General features: G+C 41.7%; 2 protein-coding genes across 9 annotated transcripts in view; one reads left to right on the top strand and one right to left on the bottom strand.

Moving 5' to 3' along the window:
* NAA16 (N-alpha-acetyltransferase 16, NatA auxiliary subunit) overlaps nt 1-985 on the bottom strand; it is a 70,037-nt gene extending 69,052 nt beyond the window's left edge. For 2 of the 8 annotated variants that reach the window (XR_003004416.1, XM_024754195.1), the window contains exon 1: nt 693-979. Coding sequence is in view for 7 of the 8 variants with exons in the window: in XM_024754195.1 (XP_024609963.1) it covers nt 693-746 (54 nt within the window). In the remaining variant the exon portion in view is untranslated. Of the gene's footprint in view, nt 1-692 lie in introns of all 8 variants that reach the window. The other 6 variants (XM_024754198.1, XM_024754201.1, XM_024754202.1 and 3 more) reach the window with 5 other exon arrangements.
* LOC112405710 (peptide chain release factor 1, mitochondrial-like) overlaps nt 771-24,024 on the top strand; it is a 41,201-nt gene continuing 17,947 nt past the window's right edge. Inside the window, exon 1 of the mRNA XM_024754209.1 lies at nt 771-839. The gene's annotated coding sequence lies outside the window, so the exon portion shown is untranslated. The remainder of the gene's footprint in view (nt 840-24,024) is intronic.

Here is a 24,024-nt window from a genome sequence, read left to right as displayed (position 1 = left end):
ACGGGGCCATTATTCAGGTTTCTGCTCGGAATCAAAGTAAATGCACCCCTCAAGTGCAATACCAGCCAGTCCGCGCGGCTTTAACCACTTACAGGGCCTGTACGAGTTAAAAACAATCACAGCTATGTTCGGCTTTAGAACTTAGAAATGCAGTTCGAGTCACGTACTTCCCAAAGAGGATTAGTACGACACACCAAAAATAGGCAAACTCTCTACCAAAGGGAGGATGAGTCTCCGGGGTTTTAGTTTCCCGTTACCGGTATAAATCGGATCCCATCCCATTACAGGATCGCTCCCGCTTTCAAAGGTGTCGAGGTGCGCTGTGCAATAGATTCCACATAAAGCAGTGAACGAACACCTGGACGCAGGGATGCTGGCAAAAGTAACTGGGGTGGACCGGGGAGAGGAGGTTGCGATGCCGGCCGCCAGGCGCCGCAGAGGGCACGGGCCACTCCCGGCCGGCGCGCCCAGGCCCAGGGTGACTGCGGCGGGAAGATTCTGGAAGGAGCGGCCGCGCAGGGAGGGAGGAGAGCTGGGTGGCGGGCCCTGCGAGGCGGGGGTAGGGCCGTGCGGGTTCGCGCACAAACAAAGAACCCAGGGGGGCCGGGCCCAGCCGCGCAGGCGCCATCGCCGCCAGACAGCTCGCCGCGCCGGGCCCGGGGCTGCCGGGGGTGGGCGGCGCAGCCACTCACCAAGATGCGTTTGAAGAGGTTGCTCTCCTTTGGCGGCAGCTGCACGTTCGGCATCGCGGCTGAAGAGGAGGCTGGGTGCCCGCGCGTTCCGTTTCGCGGGATGGGCACCGGGACGAGCCGCGGCTAAAGTCGTGCTGAGGGCGACGGGTCAGTTCATACTTGGGGCTGAGCAGCCTGGGCAGAGCTGCCGAGCAGGGCTGGCAATGGAAAAGGAAGCCGGTCTGGGTGGGATACCCTTCGGCCCCTGCCTTGCTTTGGGGCAAGCGGCGGCGGCTCCCGTACGGGGCAAGATGGCAGCTAGGGCCCGCCCCCCTCGAGCGAGGCGGCGTGCGCATGCGCAGGGCGCCCCGCGGCGAGGAACTGGGGCCCTGTGTCGGTCGCTTCTGTCACCTGCACCCAGGCTCCGGGTAGGGAGCTTGCACCGTAGCCGTTCGTAAGTCGCTGCCTTGTACTGTGCTTGGGTTGTTAGGCTTCTGGCCCAAGATAATGTTAGTTATATCAGAATCTGACTTTTTTGATTTCTCTCCAGTCAGGAATTTAAACAGTTCTGGACACAAAGTAAATTTCTTGATGTAGGACGAACTTGTTTTCCTTATTTTCTCCCTCGACTTAGTCTTTAAGAGAAGCCTTTTCTCTCCAGGGCAGAGCAAAGAAGTATTGACAACGTATGTGAGGTCACTGGGCAGGACTTGAAAAAGGCTAATGTGAAAGCACGTTTGAAATGTCAGAGAAAAATATTCTCAGCAGTTTAGAACACCTAACATTGTCAGTGAGAATTACGGTGGTTTTATGGGGCGCCTGATTCCCCAGGTCCACCTACGTTTTCTCCTCAGGTGGTTCTCCTTTATACAAGCCCTATAATAATGAAAGGAAAAAGATTCAAACCCAGGATCTTCCAACTCTGGGGCGCTTTCTACCATACATAAAAGGCAGCATAGTGACAGAAATGTGTGAGTCTAGAAAGATCTGGACATACATTGTTGACAAGAATAGCCGTACATACGGTGTAGGTTTAATATTAAGGTATATGTAAATATTAGGTACATAAACTTATACATGTTCTGGATCTTCATTTGTGCATGTTTTTGAGAGTACAGGGTAATTGATGCATAGTTGCATTTAATGGGCTGTAATCAGAACTGGGTCGGGCTTACTTGATTTTTTTTTCCCTGTAGCCTGAGTTGGTCGGAGATGGGAGACACAGTATCACCTCAGTCTTTTTTTTTTTTGGCCGCTCTGCAGGGCTTGCCAGATACTAGTTCCCCAGCCATGGATCAGACGCGCACCCTCAGCAGTGAAAGTGCAGAGCCCTAACCACTGGACTGCCAGGGAATTACCTCACTTTTAAAATAAGGAAGGGACTGTTATTAAAACGGGGGAGGTCCAGAAGGGCCTATGTGTTCTAGACAGAAACTAGGCTCCCCAAGCTATTAGAGAGGAAGTAGGCAAAGAGGGCTTCATGGGAAACTTGGCTGAGTGGCACCTGAGCTGGTGGTGGTCTCCTAGACCAGGGGTCCCCAACCCCCGGGCCACAGACCGGTAACAGTTCGTGGCCTATTAGGAACCCGGCTGCACAGCACGACGTGAGCGGCAGGTGAGTGAAGCTTCATCTGTGTTTACAGCCTGGCCTTATTACTCCCATTACCGCCTGAGCTCCGACGCCTGTCAGATCAGCGGCCGCATTAGATTCTTATAGGAGGGCAAACCCTACTGTGAACTGCGCATGCGAGGGATCTAGGCTTCACTCTCCTTTTGAGAATCTGATGCCTGATGATCTGAGGTGGAGCTGAGGCAATGATGCTAGCGCTGGGGAGCGGCTGCAAATACAGATTATCCTTAGCAGAGAGGTTTGACTGCACAGAGACCGTAATAAATCAGTTGCTTGCAGACTCATATCAAAACCCTATCAGTGAGTGGCAAGTGACAATTAAGCTGCATCTTACAGAGTAGACTGGACATAAGCAGCACACTTCGGGTGTCACTGTCTCCCATCACCCCCAGATGGGACCATCTAGTTGCAGGAAAACAAGCTCAGGGCTCCCACTGATTCTGCATTATGGTGAGTTGTATAATTATTTCATTACATATTACAATGTAATAATAATAGAAATAATAATAGAAATAGAAATAATAATAATAATATAGAAATAATAGAAAAAATAGAAATAGTAATAATAATAGAAATTTATTTCTATTATTCTATTTATTCTATTAATTCTAGAAATAATTCTATTTCTATTTTCTACTTGAACAGTAAAAATAAAACTTATTGGGGCTGTCTTACAAAGCCAGCTGACAGGGTAAAATCAAGTCATTTGCTGCTATTCCCACCACAAAAGGGATGGAAAAGAGCTCATCAGATTGCGTAATGTTTCTGCTCACTTCTCCCTTCCATGCTCTTGTTTCAGAAAAGAGGGTACTTCATTCCTCCCTGGGAGCTCTTGATCCCATCTCCTTTTGCTTTTCCTGAACTTTCATTCGTCGGTTATTCCCCCCACTATTTGCATTTTCTCCCTCCTTATGTAGTTTATATTCCATGGGAGGAGGCGGAGAATAAACACATAAAGGAACAAGATTATTCCAGACTGTGGGAGGTCCTGGGAAGGAAATAAAACAAGGTCATGTGAGGGCAATGGGGGTTGAGGAGAGAACAAATGTGTTTAAATACTCGAAATACTTCCGATACTCAGGAATGATCTAGAACAGCTTCTGGAGAGGTGATAACATGAACAGAGACCTAAACGATGAGAAAAGAGTTAACGAGATGAGAAATTGGAACATCGCTTTCCAGTGAAAGGGAACCACGTGCCTGATTAAAAGAGTCAGGGACTCTTTTAATGATTAAAAGATTAATCATTAAAACATGATTAAAAGAGTCACATTCACATGATTAAAAGAGTCAGGTTAAGAACTACAGGTTCAAGGAGGTGGCTGGGGGGTCATGCGGGGAGGAAGATGGTACAGTTCAGTTGAAACTGTAGCCCAGGTTGTCTTTGGTTTGTCATCTTAGGCAATGTGGTTTGGTTTGGTTTCATCCTAAACTCAGTGAGGGAGCCATTGAAGCATTTGAAGCAGGAAAGTTTCATGATCTGATTTAGTTTTTTTAAAAGGTCACTCTCAAAGAGATAATGGGGTTTCTTCTAGGAAAGTGCCAATTCTAATCTAATCCTTCTTAAGACTTGGCTTCTGCCTCTTTTGAAAATGTTCTCTGAAATCTCACCAATTCATTTGTTCAGTACTTAGTTATGGAACAATGTGACAGTCTTCTGACAAACAAAACTAGCTGCCCTCATGAAGCTCACATGTTAAGGATTGCCTAGTGGCCAAATCCAAAGATTTTTTTCAGTTCACAGTTTCCTTAACTTCTCTGTAGCATTTCACACAGTGGATCACCGTCCTTGACTTTTCCTGCCTTCAGTCACCAAGCCCCAGCAGAATCCTGGGTTTCTGCCTGTCTCTCCTCCTAGTCATTCTCTGGGTCCTCCATCATCTCCTCCTCTTTCTTTATTTTTTTAAATTAATTTATTTTATTTATTTAGTTTTGGCTGTGTTGAGTCCTCGTTGCTGCACACAGGCTTTCTCTAGTTGTGGCGAGGGGGAGCTACTCTTCGTTGTGGTGCACGGACTTCTCATTGTGGTGGCTTGTCTTGTTGTGGAGCACGGCCTCTAGGTGCATGGGCTTCAGTAGTTGTGGCACACGGGCTCAGTAGTTGTGGCTCACAGGCTCTAGAGCGCGGGTTCAGTAGTTGTGGCGCATGGGCTTAGTTGCTCCGCTGTACTTGGGATCTTCCCATACCAGGGCTCGAACCCGTGTCCCGTGCATTGGCAGGCGGATTCTTAACCACTGTGCCAGCAGGGAAGCCCCTCCTCCTCTTTCTAAATGTTGGTTGTCTAGACAACTTGGCTTTCTCTTTCAACAGCAGCAATAAAACCTGTTCATCAAGCACCTGCTGCTCAGCAGCAAGATGAAATTAATCATTCTCCTGCCCCCATAGCCTCCATTATTAACACCAAGCAGATTACAAATCTGTCTCCAGTTTCAAACCCTCTTGATCTCTTAGCCTTCATGCCCACTTGTTTGTTAAATATCTCCACCTGGCTGTCTTATAAACATTTTCTACTTGAACAGTAAAAATAAAACTTATTGGGGCTTCCCTGGTGGCACAGTGGTTAAGAATCCACCTCCCAGTGCAGGGGACACGGGTTCGAGCCCTGGTCCAGGAAGATCCCACATGCCGCGGAGCAACTAAGCCCGTGCACCACAACTACTGAGCCTGCACTGTAGAGCCCGCCAGCCACAACTACTGGGCCCACATGCCACAACTACAGAAGCCTGCGTGCCTAGAGCCTGTGCTCTGCAACAAGAGAAGCCACTGTAATGAGAAGCCCGCGCATGGCAACAAATAGTAACCCCTGCTCACTGCAACTAGAGAAAGCCCAAGCGCAGCAATGAAGAGCCAACACAGCCAAAAATAAATATATTTATTTAAAAAATAAAAACAAAAAATAAAATAAAATAAAACTTAACATCTTTCCATCAAACCAGCTCAAGTCCTGACTTTGTAACAGGGAACAACCTTTGTATTCTATTGCAAGCTATTCACTAAAGGGATGTTGCCTATAAGCTTGAATTATACATAATAGCCCATCTCTGGGAGCCCTGCCTCCCAGGTAATGAGCATTATGCTAAAATACCTTTGTTTAGCTCACAGGAAGCATCCTAACTAGGCCCACCTGTGAATGACTGCAGGGAGGAAGAAATTAACACACCCCCTCTGGAGGCTGACAGGAACCAGGAAATGTTTGACTTTACTCCCTCCCCTTTATGTATAAAAGAAACCTGAATTCTAACTCAGGCAAGATGGTTCTTTGGGACATGAGTCCACCATCTTCTCAGTCTGCCAGCTTTCCAAATAAAGTCACTATTCCTTGCCCCAACATCTGGTCTCTGATTTATTGGTCTGTCATGTGGCAAGCAGTATGAACTTGGACTAAGTAACAACTTCTCTATTGTTGTTAATGACACCACTCCTGTAGTTAAAATTTTCTGATCAGTTTTGACTCCCCTTTATTATCCTCCACATTCAAGTTGCCTAGTCCTTTAAATTCTAGGTCTGTCACATTTCTCCCTTTCCTCCTTGCCTTCCATTCCCACTCCAGCTTAACATTAAATATTGCAAAAACCTCATAATTGCAAAACCCAGTGACCTCATAACTCTACTTTCAGGCTCTCTCCTCTCCATTTCATTTTGCACATTGCTCTAGACTTGTCTTTTCTATCTAGACTGAGTGTATAAAAACTTTCAGTGACCACCCATTGTCTAGAACTCAGTCTATTCTCAGATTTTTATTTCACTTTGCTCCCACAATTACCTTATATAGCAGCGGAACCAGTGGGTACATCAGGTCCAGTATTTTCTAAACTCCATACTTTCGCTCAACCTGATAGTTTTATGAGATTGTTCTCCCAATACCCTAATCTTTATCTTCCTAAGTTCTTCATCTCAAATGGCATGACTTTCATAAGATCTTCCCAAGTCTTCCCAGTAGATCTAATCTCTCTCTTCTCTGTATTTACGTAGCACTTTGTCCTTCTTTTATGCCTTTAGTCTTAGTGTGTTTTATGTTTTATAAATTGTAAATTGTTCGAAAACAGTGGTTCTCAACCTTGTCTGCACTTTTGTATCATCTAAGGAGCTTAAAAATCTACTGATGCCTGAGTCCTACCTCCATAAATTCTGATTCAATTGGGGTGGGGTGGAGATGGGGCATTTCAGATCTTCCCGGTTGGCTGTAATGTGCAACCAGAGTTGAGAACCACTGTTTCAAGGCATTTCATCAAAATCCAGTCTTAAACATGCCACCATTCCTCTTGAGGTTGAATTTAGATAAGGCACATAAACAAAAAAACCCTCACCACCAAGATTCAACTTGGAACCCTAGGCAAAAGCCACAAATTGCAGATAGGACCACAGATAGTGAAAGTGACCTAGAATTAGCACCATTCAAAGACTCTGGATCAGCGCAGAAACAACTTTACCCAAGAGTTCCCTCAAAACTATCAACAGATTCACGCCCTCCAGTCCTCTCACTTCTGTTGTATTCTTGTTTGTCTGTCTCTCTGCTTTCTCTCCAAACTCATCCTGCTACCGTTCCTTTCTATGCCACACCTTTGCTGTTCGGCTTTATCCTCAACCCTTTCACTGAGCATTCTCTTCCTCCCTACCTTCATTGATATCCAGCCCTTCATCAGGGACATTGTCTCTCGTTTTGCATCTTCCTCTGCTTGTATACCGTAGGAGTTCGTGAGGGAAAAATCAGCACTTTTTCCCCATCCCACTGCCCCACCCCCCAAATCATAATACTTCACCTTCATTTAAGGACAGGATACTTGAGTCTATACTCACCAGCTTTGTTGTTCTCTTCTCCTTTTCCTCTTGGTCACTATCCTTCATTTGTTCATTTGCCAAGTGACAGTAGTTGTCATTTCAACTTCACTCCTAGCGTCCATCTACTATGATTCCAGTAACTATATGTATGATTTAAAACCCTAGCCTTGGATAAATAAACTGTGGTACATTTAGACAATGGAATATTATTTAGTACTAAAAAGAAATGAGCTATCAAGCCATGAAAGGACATCAAAGAATCTTAAATGTATATTACTAAGTGAAAGAAGCCAATCTGAAAAGGCTGCATACTGTATGATTCCAACTATATGACTTTCTAGGAAAGACAAAACTATGGAGACAGTAAAAAGATCAGTGATTGCCAAGGGTTAGGGGGAGGAAGGGATGACTAGGTGAAGCACAGAGGGTTTTTAGGGCAGTGAAAGTATTCTGTATGATACTATAATGGTGGCTACACATCATTATACACTTGTCAAAACCTATAGGGTGTACAGCACCAAGAGTGAACCCTAATGTAAACTGTGGACTGTGGGTGATAATGAGGTGTCAATGTAGGTTCATCAGTTGTAGCAAATGTATTGCTCTGGTGGGAGATATTGACAATGGAAGAGGCTATGCATATGTGGGGACAGGGGGTTTCCATAGGGGAAATCTCTGTACCGTCAGCTTAATCTTTCTGTGAACCTAAAACTGCTCTAAAAAATACAATCCATTTTTTAAAACATCCCTAGCCTTACAGTTCCTTGGTTTCATCTACAAAGACCTTCACCTTCTACACTATTTTAGCTACCCACTCCCATGGCCAAATTTAGAATCAGCAAGACCTGCCCCTCCTCTTAAATCATAAATTCTAGCAATCTACTACTTTATATTTTATTTTATTTCATTTCATTTCATTTCATTTTACCACACCACACAGCATGTGGCATCTCAGTTCCCTGACCAGGGATCGAACCTGTGCCCCCTGCAGTGGAAGTGCAGAGTCTTAAGCACTGGACCACCAGGGAAGTCCCTGAAATTATTTTTAAATGAGAAGAGATTTGCCAATATCCTTTTAACTCCAAGGAAACTTGTTTCAACAGGCATAACTCCCTGTTATTGAAGATGAGATGCCAGCTTCTGGGATTAGTAGCCTGGCAGGGTGACACTGAGAGAAGCCTTTTTGCCATTGCACTGAGGTTCCAGCCTCCTGCCTCCAGCATGAGCCCAAGGGCTGTTGCTCTCATAGGGTTGTTCTGTGTACATCTATCATTTCTAATGCTAGTGACTTCAATCAGATTCTTTGAGGGACAATTCATGTTCTAATGACAATCTCCTATTTTTTCTTCCACAAACATTTGCTGATTCCTTAATAAGAGGCCTTCACTCTTCAAGATGCAGGGGATCACACTATTTTCTCCTTATCTGTTCACTCATTCAACCCCCATTTGTGGAATGCCCTTCAGCACCCATCACTTTTCTTCTTTCTTCCCCTCTCAGCAAAAACAGTGCCTTCTGGACTTCCCTGGTGGCCCAGTGGTTAAGAATCCACCTTCCAGTGCAGGGGACACGGGTTCAATCCCTGGTCTGGGAACTAAGATCCCACAGGCAGTGGGGCAAGTAAGCCCGCGGGCTGCAACTACTGAGCCCATGCACCACAACTAGAGAGCCTGCACACTGCGACTACTGAGGCTGTGTGCTCTGGAGCCTGCACGCTACAACTAGAGAGAAGCCCGTGTGCCACAACTAGAGAGAAGCCCGCTCACCGCAGCGAAAGATCCCGTGTACTGCAACTAAGACCCAACGCAGCCAAAAATAAATAAATAAATAAATAAATAAATATTAAAACAAAAAACAAAAAAAACAGTGCCTTCTGGCCTTTGCAGAACTAATTCTATCAACAGTGCTTAGGAGGGAATACATTTCTACCTTCTTTGGAGACTTTACTTCTCTCTCCTTATTCTCCCTTCTCTTCTCAATTACAGTAATCATTTAATAATAACTGTTACTGGGGGGCTTCCCTGGTGGCGCGGTGGTTGAGGGTCCGCCTGCCGATGCAGGGGACACGGGTTTGTGCCCCAGTCCGGGAAGATCCCACGTGCCGCGGAGCGGCTGGGCCCATGAGCCATGGCCGCTGAGCCTGCGCGTCCGGAGCCTGTGCTCCGCAACGGGAGAGGCCACAACAGTGAGAGGCCCGCGTACTGCAAAAAAATATATATATAATAATAACTGTTATTGAGCACATACCCTGTGCCAGACACTATGTATAATTTGCTATTTCTTATTTAATCCTCATGAAAGCACCATGAGAAAAATACTGTTATCCCCCTTTTACAAATGAGAACTGAAGCTTAAAAAAAGTAAATTTATACCCAATTATGAAACTAAGTAAGGGCCATCTCACCAAAGTTCATGCCTGTAGCTACTATGCTAAACTGCTTTTCATAGCATACTAATGAGTTTCCATAGATCTTTAGCCAGCCTCATTCAGTTTATTTTTTGCATTAATTTCCAAGGGAAAAATCTGTATGAATGGGAATCTGCATTAATTTTCTATCACTGATGTAACAAATTGCCACAAATTATGTCTTAAAGCAATACAAATTTATTATCTCACAGTTTTGGACGTCAGAAGTCAGAAATGTGTCTGCAGGCCCATGTTCCTTTTGGAGGCTCTAGGAGAGAATTTATTTCCTTGCTTTTACCAGCTTCTCCAGGCCACCTGCATTTCTGGGCTCATGGCCCTTTCTTCCATCTTCAAAGCCAACAACAAAGCATCTCCTCTACTCTCTGACCTCTGCTTCCTCTTCACATCTTCTCTCTGACTCTAACTCTGCTGCTTCTCTCTTATAAGGACCCTCGTGATCACACTGGGCCCAGGAAGATAATGCAGGATCATCTCCCCATCTTAATATATTTAATCGCATCTGCAAAATCTCTTTTTGCCATATAAGGTAACAGTCACAGATCCCGGTGATTAGAGTGTTACACACATTCAGCCTACTACATGATCTTTGTAAAATACAAATCTAATGATGCTTTTTTCAAAGTATTAATTTATTTATTTTGGCTGCTCCGGGTCTTAGTTGCGGCACTTGGGGTCTTTGTTGTGGCCTGTTTAGTTGCAGCATGCTGACTTCTTATTTGTGGCAAGTGCAATCTTAGTTGTGGCATGCACGTGGGAGCTAGTTCTCAGACCAGGGATAGAACCCAGGCCCCCTGCATTGGGAGCTCAGAGTCTCACCCACTGGCCCACCAGGGAAGTCCCTAATGATGCTTATTGCTTAAATTTCTTCCATGGCTTCCAGGAGAAAGCTGAGCCTCTTTACCTGAGAATGTGAAGCCCTTTATGATTTAGTTCCTGCCTATCTCTTGAAATTTCCCAGATTCTCAGTGTGTATCTGCGATGCCCTTCCCATCTGTGCCTAGCTCACTTCTACTTGTCCTTCGGAATTCAATTAAGGGTCAGCTTCTCCCAGAAGACATCACTGTCCCTGACCCTGATATGGCTGCCTCTCCTCTACACTCTCGAAACACTCACTACTCACCTCTAATATAGTGCTCATCGTACTGTGTTGAAGTCACTAACTTACGCGTCTATTTCCTCCACTAGACTGAAGTGTCTCTGCATCAGACACCATGTCTTATTTAACTGTGCATTCCCTGTGTTTTACAGTTGTTGCTCAAAAATATCTTTGCTGAATTAATCATCTTCCTGTAGCACATAGCATAGTATCTTATGTATAGTACAGAGTCAAAAACATATTTGCTAAATTGAGCTATAGTTGTTTTCACCTCCTCAGGAATAGGAAAGTAATATATCATCTTCTGCCAAAAAGATTCAGAATTGGGGACTTATATCTTGCTCCCCAGAACTGTAAAATGAAGTGTGAATAATAAATTGCTAAGTATAATACAAGGAAAGATTCAGCAATATTACAAGAATTGTAATTGAGATTATATGAGAGCTTAAATGAAGGACTATGATAGGTGGATGAGCTGATCTATCAAAGACACTGACAGCTGGAATGGAGTCTGTTTTCCTCACCATTGAACCCCTAGCACTTAGCAGAGTGCTTGGCACATGGTAGATATTCAGTAAATACTGGTTTGATGAAGATAATTTCAATGAATTGCACTCCAGGCAGAGGAATTAGTATTGTTAAGAAAAATTGGGAGACGCTGAAATAGGCAGAGATTATAAGACCTCCTGTTGAATTGTGTTTTTTCATTGTCTTTGAGCTATTTCACAACTCTTTTATGTTGTAGAAAACTGCTAACAATGCACATGATTCTTTTACTGAGATTGCCCTTTTTAAAAAAATTAATTAATTTATTTATTTTTGGCTGCGTTGGGTCTTCATGGCTGCGGGGCAGGCTTTCTTTAGTTGCGGCGAGCGGGGGCTACTCTTCGTTGCAGTGCGCGGACTTCTCATTGCGGTGGCTTCTCTTGTTGCCTAGCACAGGCTATAGGCGCGTGGGCTTCAGTAGATGTGGCTCGCAGGCTTTAGAGCGCAGGCTAAGTAGTTGTGGCACTGGGGTTTAGTTGCTCCTCGGCATGTGGGATCTTCCCGGAACAGGGCTCAAACCCTTGTCCCCCGGATTGGCAGGCGGATTCTTAACCACTGCGCTACCAGAGAAGCCCTGCACGTGATTCTTTTCCCTAGAAATGCAAATTTGTATAACTGAGATGCAAGTGGTTATGTCTTGCGTGTACGACCAGTTTTTCATCTTTTAAACAAATTCATTTCAGCATTCCTTATGGTGTATTTATGTTTTCTCTTTAGATTTTGTTTAACAAATTATAACATCCCTCATTAATTAATAATTTAAAAAAAAATTGGCAGTTGTACAATTCATATTTATACAAAAGTCATAATCTTACCTTTAAAAATATCTTTTAGGGCTTCCCTGGTGGCGCAGTGGTTGAGAGTCCACCTGTTGATGCAGGGGACACGGGTGCGTGCCCCGGCCCGGGAAGATCCCACATGCCGCGGAGCAGCTGGGCCCGTGAGCCATGGCCGCTGAGCCTGTGCGTCCGGAGCCTGTGCTCCGCAGCGGGAGAGGCCACAACAGTGAGAGGCCCGCGTACCGCATTATATATATAGTTATATATATATTTTAGCAGTATGAACAAAAAAGCCAAGTTTGAAGATGTGTTTTGGAAGAAATAAGGAGTTATCTGGTTGAGCTGAAACATGAGGACCTGAGGTTCTTGGAGGATATCATGAGAGATGAAAAGAGGCTAGCTAGATTGGAGTCAGATCTTGGAGAGCTGGGAGAACGATGTGCAAGTTGATGAGAGAGTACGGGCAGCAGAATCAAGGTCACAGTGCAGCCCAGGCTTTTTGGTTCAAATCCCTTTGGCCACTCTTCATCTGTCTGTTGGGTACAATCTTGAGCAAGTCACCTAGCCATGCTGTGCCTCAGCAATTCGTAGGGTTGTTGGGAAGACTGAGTGAGTTAGTTAAATGTTAAAAATTTAGAGCACTACCTGGTAAAGAATAAGTACTCAGTGAATGTTAACTACTATATTATTGTTACAGCTCACAGTTCTTTACCTGAAATACTTGGACCAGATGTTTTCAAACTTCAGGATGCTTTGGATTTAGAAAGGAAATGCGTATACCGTACATTGTAACACTTTCAGCGGGATCTGGAGCAGCAGCCTGTAATCTAACAAACAAATATTTCTTTTTTTAATTAAATCAAATTAAATTTTATTTTTTATTGAAGTATAGTTGATTTACAATGTTGTGTTAGTTTCAGGTGTACAGCAAAGTGATTCAGACATATATATTCTTTTTCAGATTCTTTTCCCTTGTAGGTTATTAGAAAATATTGAATATAGTTTCCTGTGCTATACAATAGGTCCTTGTTGGTTATCTATTTTATATACAGTAGTGTGTACATGTTAATCCTAAATTCCTAGTTTATCCCTCCCCTCCATGAATAAATATTTCTTCGGTAAATAATACGAATATTTATTCCAAGTGGGATAAATACAGATATAAATCGCCTTACTTCAGTCTCAGTTGGTATGCCTGCCAAACTGGGTTTGGGTTAGGGCAGATTTGGCCATCAAATAAGTTACCAAAAACCCTTCAGTTTTCAGAGATTTTTTGATATTTGCATTGAAAACAAGGTTTTTCAGAGCTTTGGGGATATGAGAATTGCAGAGAATTGCCGTACTACTAAAGTAAAAAAAAAAAGATAAGATTGAAATAGAATTTGGAAATCCTGGATATTGTTCAGAAAGCAAAATTTTGAATTTGATCACCTCTCTCCACTTTGGCAAAGTTTTAATTTTTTCTTTTAAAAATTTCAAAGCAAGGGCAACAAATAGTTGATGAGGAAAAGTTTCTCTTTATAGAGATTCCAAATAATAAATGAAGTCAGAGGACTTCCCTCGTGGCGCAGTGGTTGACTCCATGCTCCCAATGCAGGGAGCCCAGGTTTGATCCTTGGTCAGGGAACCAGATCCCACATGCATGCCACAACTAAGAGTTCACATGCCGCAACTAAGGAGCCTGCGAGCCGCGACTAAGTCCCGGCACAACCAAATAAATAAATAAATAAGTGAAGTCAGAATGATAAAATATCACCATTTTGCAACTTCTAATGGAATAATGGATCTAGGCAATCAAGAGCTTCTAGTATTTTAAAAAGACACAACTAAATATTTTGCATCTTCCTTTGTAAGTATCTAACCCACCTATGAATTAGTTTTGAAAAAAAAAAAAGTAAATATGACTCTGTTCAAGCTTCCAGACAAGTTTATAGGAAATACAGGAAACAAAGGAACATGATAAACACCACAACACAAGTCTAGAAAAATCTAGACTGTGTGAAACTTCTCAAGGCAAAGGATCTGGTCTCTTCAACAAATACATTGCAAATAAAAATAATTAAAAAGAGAGGGGAACCTGTAGATTAAAACAAACCAAGTATTACATATAGAAACAAATTGCAATGTATGGACCTTATTTGAATCTTGATGTGAACAAGCAAACTGCCTCCCCCTGCCAAAAAAGAAAAAGACAAAAAATCTGGCACAATCAGGGAAATTTAAATACTGACTAGATATTTGATAATATTAAGAAGCTATTTTTAATTTTTTAGGGGTGATCATATATTATAAAAGTCTTTATCTTCTGGAGATGTATACAAAAATATTTACAGGGCTTCCCTGGTGGCGCAGTGGTTAAGAATCCGCCTGCCAAGGCAGGGGACACGGGTTCGAGCCCTGGTCCGGGAAGATCCCACATGCCGCGGAGCAACTAAGCCCGTGTGCCACAACTGCTGAGCCTGCGCTCTAGAGCCCGTGAGCCACAACTACTGAAGCCCGCGCGCCTAGAGCCCGTGCTCCGCAATAAGAGAAGCCACCGCGATGAGAAGCCCACACACTGCCTTAAGAGTAGCCCCCGCTCACCGCAACTAGAGAAAGCCTGCACACAGCAACAAAGACCCAATGCAGCCAAAAATAAATAAATAAAAATTAAAAAAAAAAAAAAATATTTACAGACGAAGAGTTACAATGTCTTGTATTTGCTTCAAATTAATCCAGTGAGGATGAGAAGAGAGAGGGAGGAGGGAGGGTGAACACTAAGTTGATAATGTTGAGAATTCATGATGAGTGAACAGGGGTCATTTTACTGTTCTAATTTTGAACATGTTTGAAATTTTTCATAATAAAAAGGGAAAAAATAAAAAGATATATATCTACACATACAGAGAGTATAGATTACATTGTATTCCTCAAGGGAAGATTTGTATCTAAGTTGGAAAGTACTTTAATGCTTATAAAGGGTATTTGAAGACTACTGTTAGTAGAAAAAGATGGGAAAACTAAACTCATTGAAATGAAAATTTGAAAATGTATAATTCAAAACTGAAGGAAATAATTTAAGAAAAATATTTAGCCTGAAATTTAGGATGAAAAATGGAAGAGGTGAAATTACCAAGAAGTTGTAGGAGACAACACTAAATGAGCTTGTTAACAAAGCTGACCTCAGCCTAGGCTAATACCAGTTTATGGGGTAAAAGATGAGTTTCCAGGATCTACCCTTTTATTATTATTATTAGAGTAAAAGAAATACATCGTAAGTTGACATTTCAAGACTCCTTGAACACCTCTTGACTCTGAAAATAACTTGCGATCTAGTTTCAATAATGCCAGCAGGTGGCGTGTTTGTTAGCTTTATTTTTTTCAAGCTCCGAAAAATTTAAGAAGCAGTATGAAGATGTGAAAATAAGAAATGCTCTTTTTTCATTCTTTATATTTCGCTTCTCTCGGGGAAAATAATTTATAAGAATACAAATAAAATAAACTCTGTTTTTCTACTTTTCCACTATATTGAGAGCTTGAATTTTGTATTAAATTGCTACGTGCTTTCACTTTTTCTATAGTAAAATATATCTGATTCAAATCCCAAGCCATTGCCAGTCTCAAGATGGCATTGGTCAAGAGCTAAACTACCGGGAATCAGGAAGCCAGGTGTATCTTCACAGTGTGCTAAAAAACAATGTGTTATGGCTTGTGTGCTGAGATTTTATGTTGCTTTCAGTGCCACTGAAAATTTCCCAGATAGGACCAAAGTTTCAACTTAGCCTGGAACAATCTCTACACTCACCCTTGTCTAGCTCCCCAAAGAATGTTCAGGGCTGAGGAAAGTCTGGTGCTCTGCTTCTCTCAGGGTAAGCCCTAATCAGACAGTTTACTGATGTGAAATCTCTGCTGAAGGACACAAATCGACCTCTTGTTAGTACTCTAGACGCGAGTGTCCTCAGAATCTTTAAAAGAATCCGGAGGTCTCTGAGAGGAAGTTAAGTGAAAATCCCCATTCCCTACCCCTATGGGTTTGGGACTGATTTGCTCTAAATGGAGATGAAAAATGACCCCACGTATTTTGTTGTGTTAGCATGCTCCAAGTTGGAGGAGGGGGACACAGGTCATTTAGTTTCTGACAAAGAGATACCAAATCGTCAGTGTCCATTACAAATTCATTCAACAAAGAAAGTATTCATAGTTGACTTTATCGTGAGAAATATTTCAGGCATGGTAGTGCTTGTTTCTAATTTAATCAAAATGCTAATTCTTTTTCCCCCACTGATTCCGATCTAAAAATATATATATATATATAGTTATATATATATTTTAGCAGTATGAACAAAAAAGCCAAGTTTGAAGATGTGTTTTGGAAGAAATAAGGAGTTATCTGGTTGAGCTGAAACATGAGGACCTGAGGTTCTTGGAGGATATCATGAGAGATGAAAAGAGGCTAGCTAGATTGGAGTCAGATCTTGGAGAGCTGGGAGAACGATGTGCAAGTTGATGAGAGAGTACGGGCAGCAGAATCAAGGTCACAGTGCAGCCCAGGCTTTTTGGTTCAAATCCCTTTGGCCACTCTTCATCTGTCTGTTGGGTACAATCTTGAGCAAGTCACCTAGCCATGCTGTGCCTCAGCAATTCGTAGGGTTGTTGGGAAGACTGAGTGAGTTAGTTAAATGTTAAAAATTTAGAGCACTACCTGGTAAAGAATAAGTACTCAGTGAATGTTAACTACTATATTATTGTTACAGCTCACAGTTCTTTACCTGAAATACTTGGACCAGATGTTTTCAAACTTCAGGATGCTTTGGATTTAGAAAGGAAATGCGTATACCGTACATTGTAACACTTTCAGCGGGATCTGGAGCAGCAGCCTGTAATCTAACAAACAAATATTTCTTTTTTTAATTAAATCAAATTAAATTTTATTTTTTATTGAAGTATAGTTGATTTACAATGTTGTGTTAGTTTCAGGTGTACAGCAAAGTGATTCAGACATATATATTCTTTTTCAGATTCTTTTCCCTTGTAGGTTATTAGAAAATATTGAATATAGTTTCCTGTGCTATACAATAGGTCCTTGTTGGTTATCTATTTTATATACAGTAGTGTGTACATGTTAATCCTAAATTCCTAGTTTATCCCTCCCCTCCATGAATAAATATTTCTTCGGTAAATAATACGAATATTTATTCCAAGTGGGATAAATACAGATATAAATCGCCTTACTTCAGTCTCAGTTGGTATGCCTGCCAAACTGGGTTTGGGTTAGGGCAGATTTGGCCATCAAATAAGTTACCAAAAACCCTTCAGTTTTCAGAGATTTTTTGATATTTGCATTGAAAACAAGGTTTTTCAGAGCTTTGGGGATATGAGAATTGCAGAGAATTGCCGTACTACTAAAGTAAAAAAAAAAAGATAAGATTGAAATAGAATTTGGAAATCCTGGATATTGTTCAGAAAGCAAAATTTTGAATTTGATCACCTCTCTCCACTTTGGCAAAGTTTTAATTTTTTCTTTTAAAAATTTCAAAGCAAGGGCAACAAATAGTTGATGAGGAAAAGTTTCTCTTTATAGAGATTCCAAATAATAAATGAAGTCAGAGGACTTCCCTCGTGGCGCAGTGGTTGACTCCATGCTCCCAATGCAGGGAGCCCAGGTTTGATCCTTGGTCAGGGAACCAGATCCCACATGCATGCCACAACTAAGAGTTCACATGCCGCAACTAAGGAGCCTGCGAGCCGCGACTAAGTCCCGGCACAACCAAATAAATAAATAAATAAGTGAAGTCAGAATGATAAAATATCACCATTTTGCAACTTCTAATGGAATAATGGATCTAGGCAATCAAGAGCTTCTAGTATTTTAAAAAGACACAACTAAATATTTTGCATCTTCCTTTGTAAGTATCTAACCCACCTATGAATTAGTTTTGAAAAAAAAAAAAGTAAATATGACTCTGTTCAAGCTTCCAGACAAGTTTATAGGAAATACAGGAAACAAAGGAACATGATAAACACCACAACACAAGTCTAGAAAAATCTAGACTGTGTGAAACTTCTCAAGGCAAAGGATCTGGTCTCTTCAACAAATACATTGCAAATAAAAATAATTAAAAAGAGAGGGGAACCTGTAGATTAAAACAAACCAAGTATTACATATAGAAACAAATTGCAATGTATGGACCTTATTTGAATCTTGATGTGAACAAGCAAACTGCCTCCCCCTGCCAAAAAAGAAAAAGACAAAAAATCTGGCACAATCAGGGAAATTTAAATACTGACTAGATATTTGATAATATTAAGAAGCTATTTTTAATTTTTTAGGGGTGATCATATATTATAAAAGTCTTTATCTTCTGGAGATGTATACAAAAATATTTACAGGGCTTCCCTGGTGGCGCAGTGGTTAAGAATCCGCCTGCCAAGGCAGGGGACACGGGTTCGAGCCCTGGTCCGGGAAGATCCCACATGCCGCGGAGCAACTAAGCCCGTGTGCCACAACTGCTGAGCCTGCGCTCTAGAGCCCGTGAGCCACAACTACTGAAGCCCGCGCGCCTAGAGCCCGTGCTCCGCAATAAGAGAAGCCACCGCGATGAGAAGCCCACACACTGCCTTAAGAGTAGCCCCCGCTCACCGCAACTAGAGAAAGCCTGCACACAGCAACAAAGACCCAATGCTTAAGAAGCTATTTTTAATTTTTTAGGGGTGATCATATATTATAAAAGTCTTTATCTTCTGGAGATGTATACAAAAATATTTACAGGGCTTCCCTGGTGGCGCAGTGGTTAAGAATCCGCCTGCCAAGGCAGGGGACACGGGTTCGAGCCCTGGTCCGGGAAGATCCCACATGCCGCGGAGCAACTAAGCCCGTGTGCCACAACTGCTGAGCCTGCGCTCTAGAGCCCGTGAGCCACAACTACTGAAGCCCGCGCGCCTAGAGCCCGTGCTCCGCAATAAGAGAAGCCACCGCGATGAGAAGCCCACACACTGCCTTAAGAGTAGCCCCCGCTCACCGCAACTAGAGAAAGCCTGCACACAGCAACAAAGACCCAATGCAGCCAAAAATAAATAAATAAAAATTAAAAAAAAAAAAAAATATTTACAGACGAAGAGTTACAATGTCTTGTATTTGCTTCAAATTAATCCAGTGAGGATGAGAAGAGAGAGGGAGGAGGGAGGGTGAACACTAAGTTGATAATGTTGAGAATTCATGATGAGTGAACAGGGGTCATTTTACTGTTCTAATTTTGAACATGTTTGAAATTTTTCATAATAAAAAGGGAAAAAATAAAAAGATATATATCTACACATACAGAGAGTATAGATTACATTGTATTCCTCAAGGGAAGATTTGTATCTAAGTTGGAAAGTACTTTAATGCTTATAAAGGGTATTTGAAGACTACTGTTAGTAGAAAAAGATGGGAAAACTAAACTCATTGAAATGAAAATTTGAAAATGTATAATTCAAAACTGAAGGAAATAATTTAAGAAAAATATTTAGCCTGAAATTTAGGATGAAAAATGGAAGAGGTGAAATTACCAAGAAGTTGTAGGAGACAACACTAAATGAGCTTGTTAACAAAGCTGACCTCAGCCTAGGCTAATACCAGTTTATGGGGTAAAAGATGAGTTTCCAGGATCTACCCTTTTATTATTATTATTAGAGTAAAAGAAATACATCGTAAGTTGACATTTCAAGACTCCTTGAACACCTCTTGACTCTGAAAATAACTTGCGATCTAGTTTCAATAATGCCAGCAGGTGGCGTGTTTGTTAGCTTTATTTTTTTCAAGCTCCGAAAAATTTAAGAAGCAGTATGAAGATGTGAAAATAAGAAATGCTCTTTTTTCATTCTTTATATTTCGCTTCTCTCGGGGAAAATAATTTATAAGAATACAAATAAAATAAACTCTGTTTTTCTACTTTTCCACTATATTGAGAGCTTGAATTTTGTATTAAATTGCTACGTGCTTTCACTTTTTCTATAGTAAAATATATCTGATTCAAATCCCAAGCCATTGCCAGTCTCAAGATGGCATTGGTCAAGAGCTAAACTACCGGGAATCAGGAAGCCAGGTGTATCTTCACAGTGTGCTAAAAAACAATGTGTTATGGCTTGTGTGCTGAGATTTTATGTTGCTTTCAGTGCCACTGAAAATTTCCCAGATAGGACCAAAGTTTCAACTTAGCCTGGAACAATCTCTACACTCACCCTTGTCTAGCTCCCCAAAGAATGTTCAGGGCTGAGGAAAGTCTGGTGCTCTGCTTCTCTCAGGGTAAGCCCTAATCAGACAGTTTACTGATGTGAAATCTCTGCTGAAGGACACAAATCGACCTCTTGTTAGTACTCTAGACGCGAGTGTCCTCAGAATCTTTAAAAGAATCCGGAGGTCTCTGAGAGGAAGTTAAGTGAAAATCCCCATTCCCTACCCCTATGGGTTTGGGACTGATTTGCTCTAAATGGAGATGAAAAATGACCCCACGTATTTTGTTGTGTTAGCATGCTCCAAGTTGGAGGAGGGGGACACAGGTCATTTAGTTTCTGACAAAGAGATACCAAATCGTCAGTGTCCATTACAAATTCATTCAACAAAGAAAGTATTCATAGTTGACTTTATCGTGAGAAATATTTCAGGCATGGTAGTGCTTGTTTCTAATTTAATCAAAATGCTAATTCTTTTTCCCCCACTGAATCAACCTCTTTTATTACTATTTCTGGAAACTTTTATTCTGTAATATATCAGACTTCTTGCAAATAGAAGTTGTTTAGCTTCATAGAACAATTTGAGAATAATAACTTCCATAAGGCTTTTCAATCAAACATGAAAGAATGTCTTTTTTCTTTTATAGCTTTCTTGTTTACAATACCCATCACAAAATTTCAAGACATTCATAGTACTATGAAAAGGAAAATAGAGATTACCTATAATTCCACCAGATTTTTCTTTTTTTTTTTTCTTTTTTTTGGCTGCACTGCACGGCTTGTAGGATCTTAGTTCCCCCACCAGGGATTGAACCCAGGCCACAGCAGTGAAAGCACCAAGTCCTAACCACTGGACCACCAGGGAATTCCCTCTTCCAGACTTTTAAATATGCATCATATACTTTTTTTAAAAATCAATTAATTAATTATTTTTGGCTGCATTGGGTCTTCGTCGTTGCACGCGGGCTTTCTCTAGTTGTAGTGTGCAGGGGCTACTCTTCCTTGCTGTGCGTGGGCTTCTCATTGCAGTGGCTTCTCTTGTTGCGGAGCACGGGCTCTAGGCACGCGGGCTTCAGTAGTTGTGGCACGAGGGCTCAGTAGATGTGGCTTGTGAGCTTAGCTGCTCTGTGCAGTCTTCCCGGACCAGGGCTCCGACCCGTGTCCCCTGCATTGGCAGGTGGATTCTTAACTACTGCACCACCAGGGAAGTCCCACATACGTTTTTTAAGTGAAATAGTTTGATGAAGTTTTTAAACATTCTCTTTCACTTAATAATATATTGTGGACATCTTTGCATATTAATAAATATAATTATAACCACATTACTTTCTTTAAAAACACATGGAGGAGGAAGCAATATTTATAGTCTTTAGGGATTTTCTTTAAATTTAGAAATAACATTCATAAAGTGTGTAACGTTTCATGTATATCTCAATAAATGTTTACATATGTAAATGTCTTTGCTTGGGCTGCCATAACAAAGTACCATACTGAGTGGCTTAAACAACAGAAATTTATTTCTCACAGTTTTGGAGGTTGGAAAGGTCAAGGTGCTGGCAAGATAGGTTTCATTCTGAGGCCTCTTCTCTTGGCTTGTAGGTGGCTGCTATCTTGCTGTGTGCTCACCCACTGACCTCTTTTCGCTTGTTGAGGGAAAGAGGGGGGCAGAAAGAGACTACACAAGCTCTCTGGTCTCTTCCTGTAAGGGCACTAGTCCTATCAGATTAGGGTTCCCTCTATATGACCTTATTTAACCTTAATCACCTTAAAGGCCCTATTTCCAGTGGGGTCATACTGGGGGTTAGCTTCAACATACTGAATTTGGGAGGGATTAGTCCATGGCACTAAAGCTTATTTTTTAAGAAGGAAGTTTTATATATACATCAAAATAAAGAATTAAAAGATTTTGTTGGATAATTTAGGAGAATGATTTATGTGGGTACTTTGGTATTCGTGAGAGCAAAGATTTTTGTCTTTTCTGTTCATTGCTGAATCTCATGTCTAGAATAGTGATTAACGCATAACTGGTGCTCAGTGTTTACTGCATGAAAGACTGAATGTTTTCTTTTCTTTTTTCTGGAGGAGGGAGGCAGTATCAGAGCTTAGGAGCCATAGATCATTAAGACAGATTGTCTTCATTGAATCTCAGCTCTATCACTTACTGGTTCTTTTACCTTGGACAAGTTACTTAAACTCTCTGTGCCTTAGTTTTCTCTTCTGCAAAATGGGTATTTTAGGGTTGTTGTAAAGATTAAATTAATTAATAAATAGGCTTAAGCCATTTAGAGTAGTATCTAATATGTAGTTGGTAGAAGTAGATACCTTGAAATAGGCAATACATGTTAGATATTTATATTTATGCCTAATTCTCCTTTTTATATATGTGGTCATAAACTAAGAAAATGTCTTGTGAAGTTGGTAATGTGGAATTCTTGTTGCCTCTGCTTTTCAGGAAGAAATACTAGGGCACAGAGGTCAAATGACTTGTAAATGTGATCACCAATGTAAATGTGTGTATCCTACTTGAATATTCAAAGTAAGGCAATATATTTGCATTTTCCTGGAATTGTTTATTATTTAGGATTTTTAATGCTTTACTTAATTGTTGGTTTACAAGCTACAAACTTAAATTGAGTCCCCAAATTGTGTTTATGTATACAACAGCTATAAATTCACCAAGTTGTGGCTATATATAGTCTCTCATATTTTGGATCCTCCTTATGATTTAAAAAAATACAACTTTATAGTCTCAATTAGTCATTTGGTATCTTCTCAGGCAATGGAAGCTGAAAGTACAAGTATTAACATGCAGAATCCTGCAAATTTTTGAATGATGAAAAGGGATCCTCATTTAAAAAAATCAGGAATCTCTGCTCTAGTGGCTCTATATACAAGAAAATTCTTGTATATCTTGATCTCTTAATCAGAACTGTAGGGAATCTCCCTTTTGGGCTTGCCTGAAACTGTGAAAACCAAAGCTCCACCTTTGGCCTAGGGGGTTGGAGGCTGGGCGTTCGTCCGAGATAAACTACAACTCCCAAGATTCCCGGGTGGGGAGCTGTGGTTCACTGCGGCACCAATGCCCCTGCACCTCCCCTCCCCCTTCCATCGCAACCTACACCCTGGGCTCAGAATCCGGATGAGTAAGTCGCCTGGTCATCTCTCTCGTGGGAATTTTTCTCGCTTTTCCATTTTTCTCTTTTGTTTCCCCTGTTAGCTTATTGTTAGGCACACGCAAGGACTACTCTTCTGGAGAAGAGTCGAGACGGAAGAGGCGGGATCAAGCTCTAAGCCGGAAGGGGTGAACCCGGCAGTGAAAGTGATCCGGTGCCTGTCGGGCTGAAACGTAGTGGACCACAGAAGGTTCAGACCTCCGTAAGGAAACCTAACGTCCTTTCTGTCTGTCTTTTTTTTTTTTTTTTTTTTTTTTTTTTAACGTGCTCACAGTTCACTTCTCTTTTCTGGTGTTAAAAGTCTATTTTCCTTCTCCAGCTTTTTTTTTTTTTTTCCCACGGTGTCTCCTTGTGGGATCACTCCGTATACCGAGTTAGTGTGGCTTACACGTGATCCTCTCGTGCCGGCTTAGTGTCACTTCTGACCTGCCAAGGCTGAGAGTTGTCCCTAGAGTATCATTTTATTTTTAATTTTCATTTATTTAATTTATTTATTTGTGTCTGCGTTGGGTCTTCGTTGCTTCGCGCGGGCTTTCTCTAGTTGCAGCGAGCGGGGGCTACTCTTCGTTGCGGTGCGCGGGCTTCTCATTGCGGTGGCTTCTCTCGTTGCCGATCACGGGCTCCAGGCGCGCAGGCTTCAGTAGTTGTGGCATGAGGGCTCAGTAGTTGTGGCTCACGGGCCCTAGAGCGCAGGCTCAGCAGTTGTGGCGCACGGGCTTAGTTGCTCCGCG

The sequence above is a fragment of the Neophocaena asiaeorientalis genome, unplaced genomic scaffold (assembly GCF_003031525.2).
Source record: "Neophocaena asiaeorientalis asiaeorientalis breed wild unplaced genomic scaffold, Neophocaena_asiaeorientalis_V1.1 scaffold415, whole genome shotgun sequence".
Taxonomy (NCBI): Eukaryota; Metazoa; Chordata; class Mammalia; order Artiodactyla; family Phocoenidae; genus Neophocaena; species Neophocaena asiaeorientalis.
Note: the sequence above shows the minus strand (reverse complement) of the source record. Positions and strands in the feature narration are given on the sequence as shown.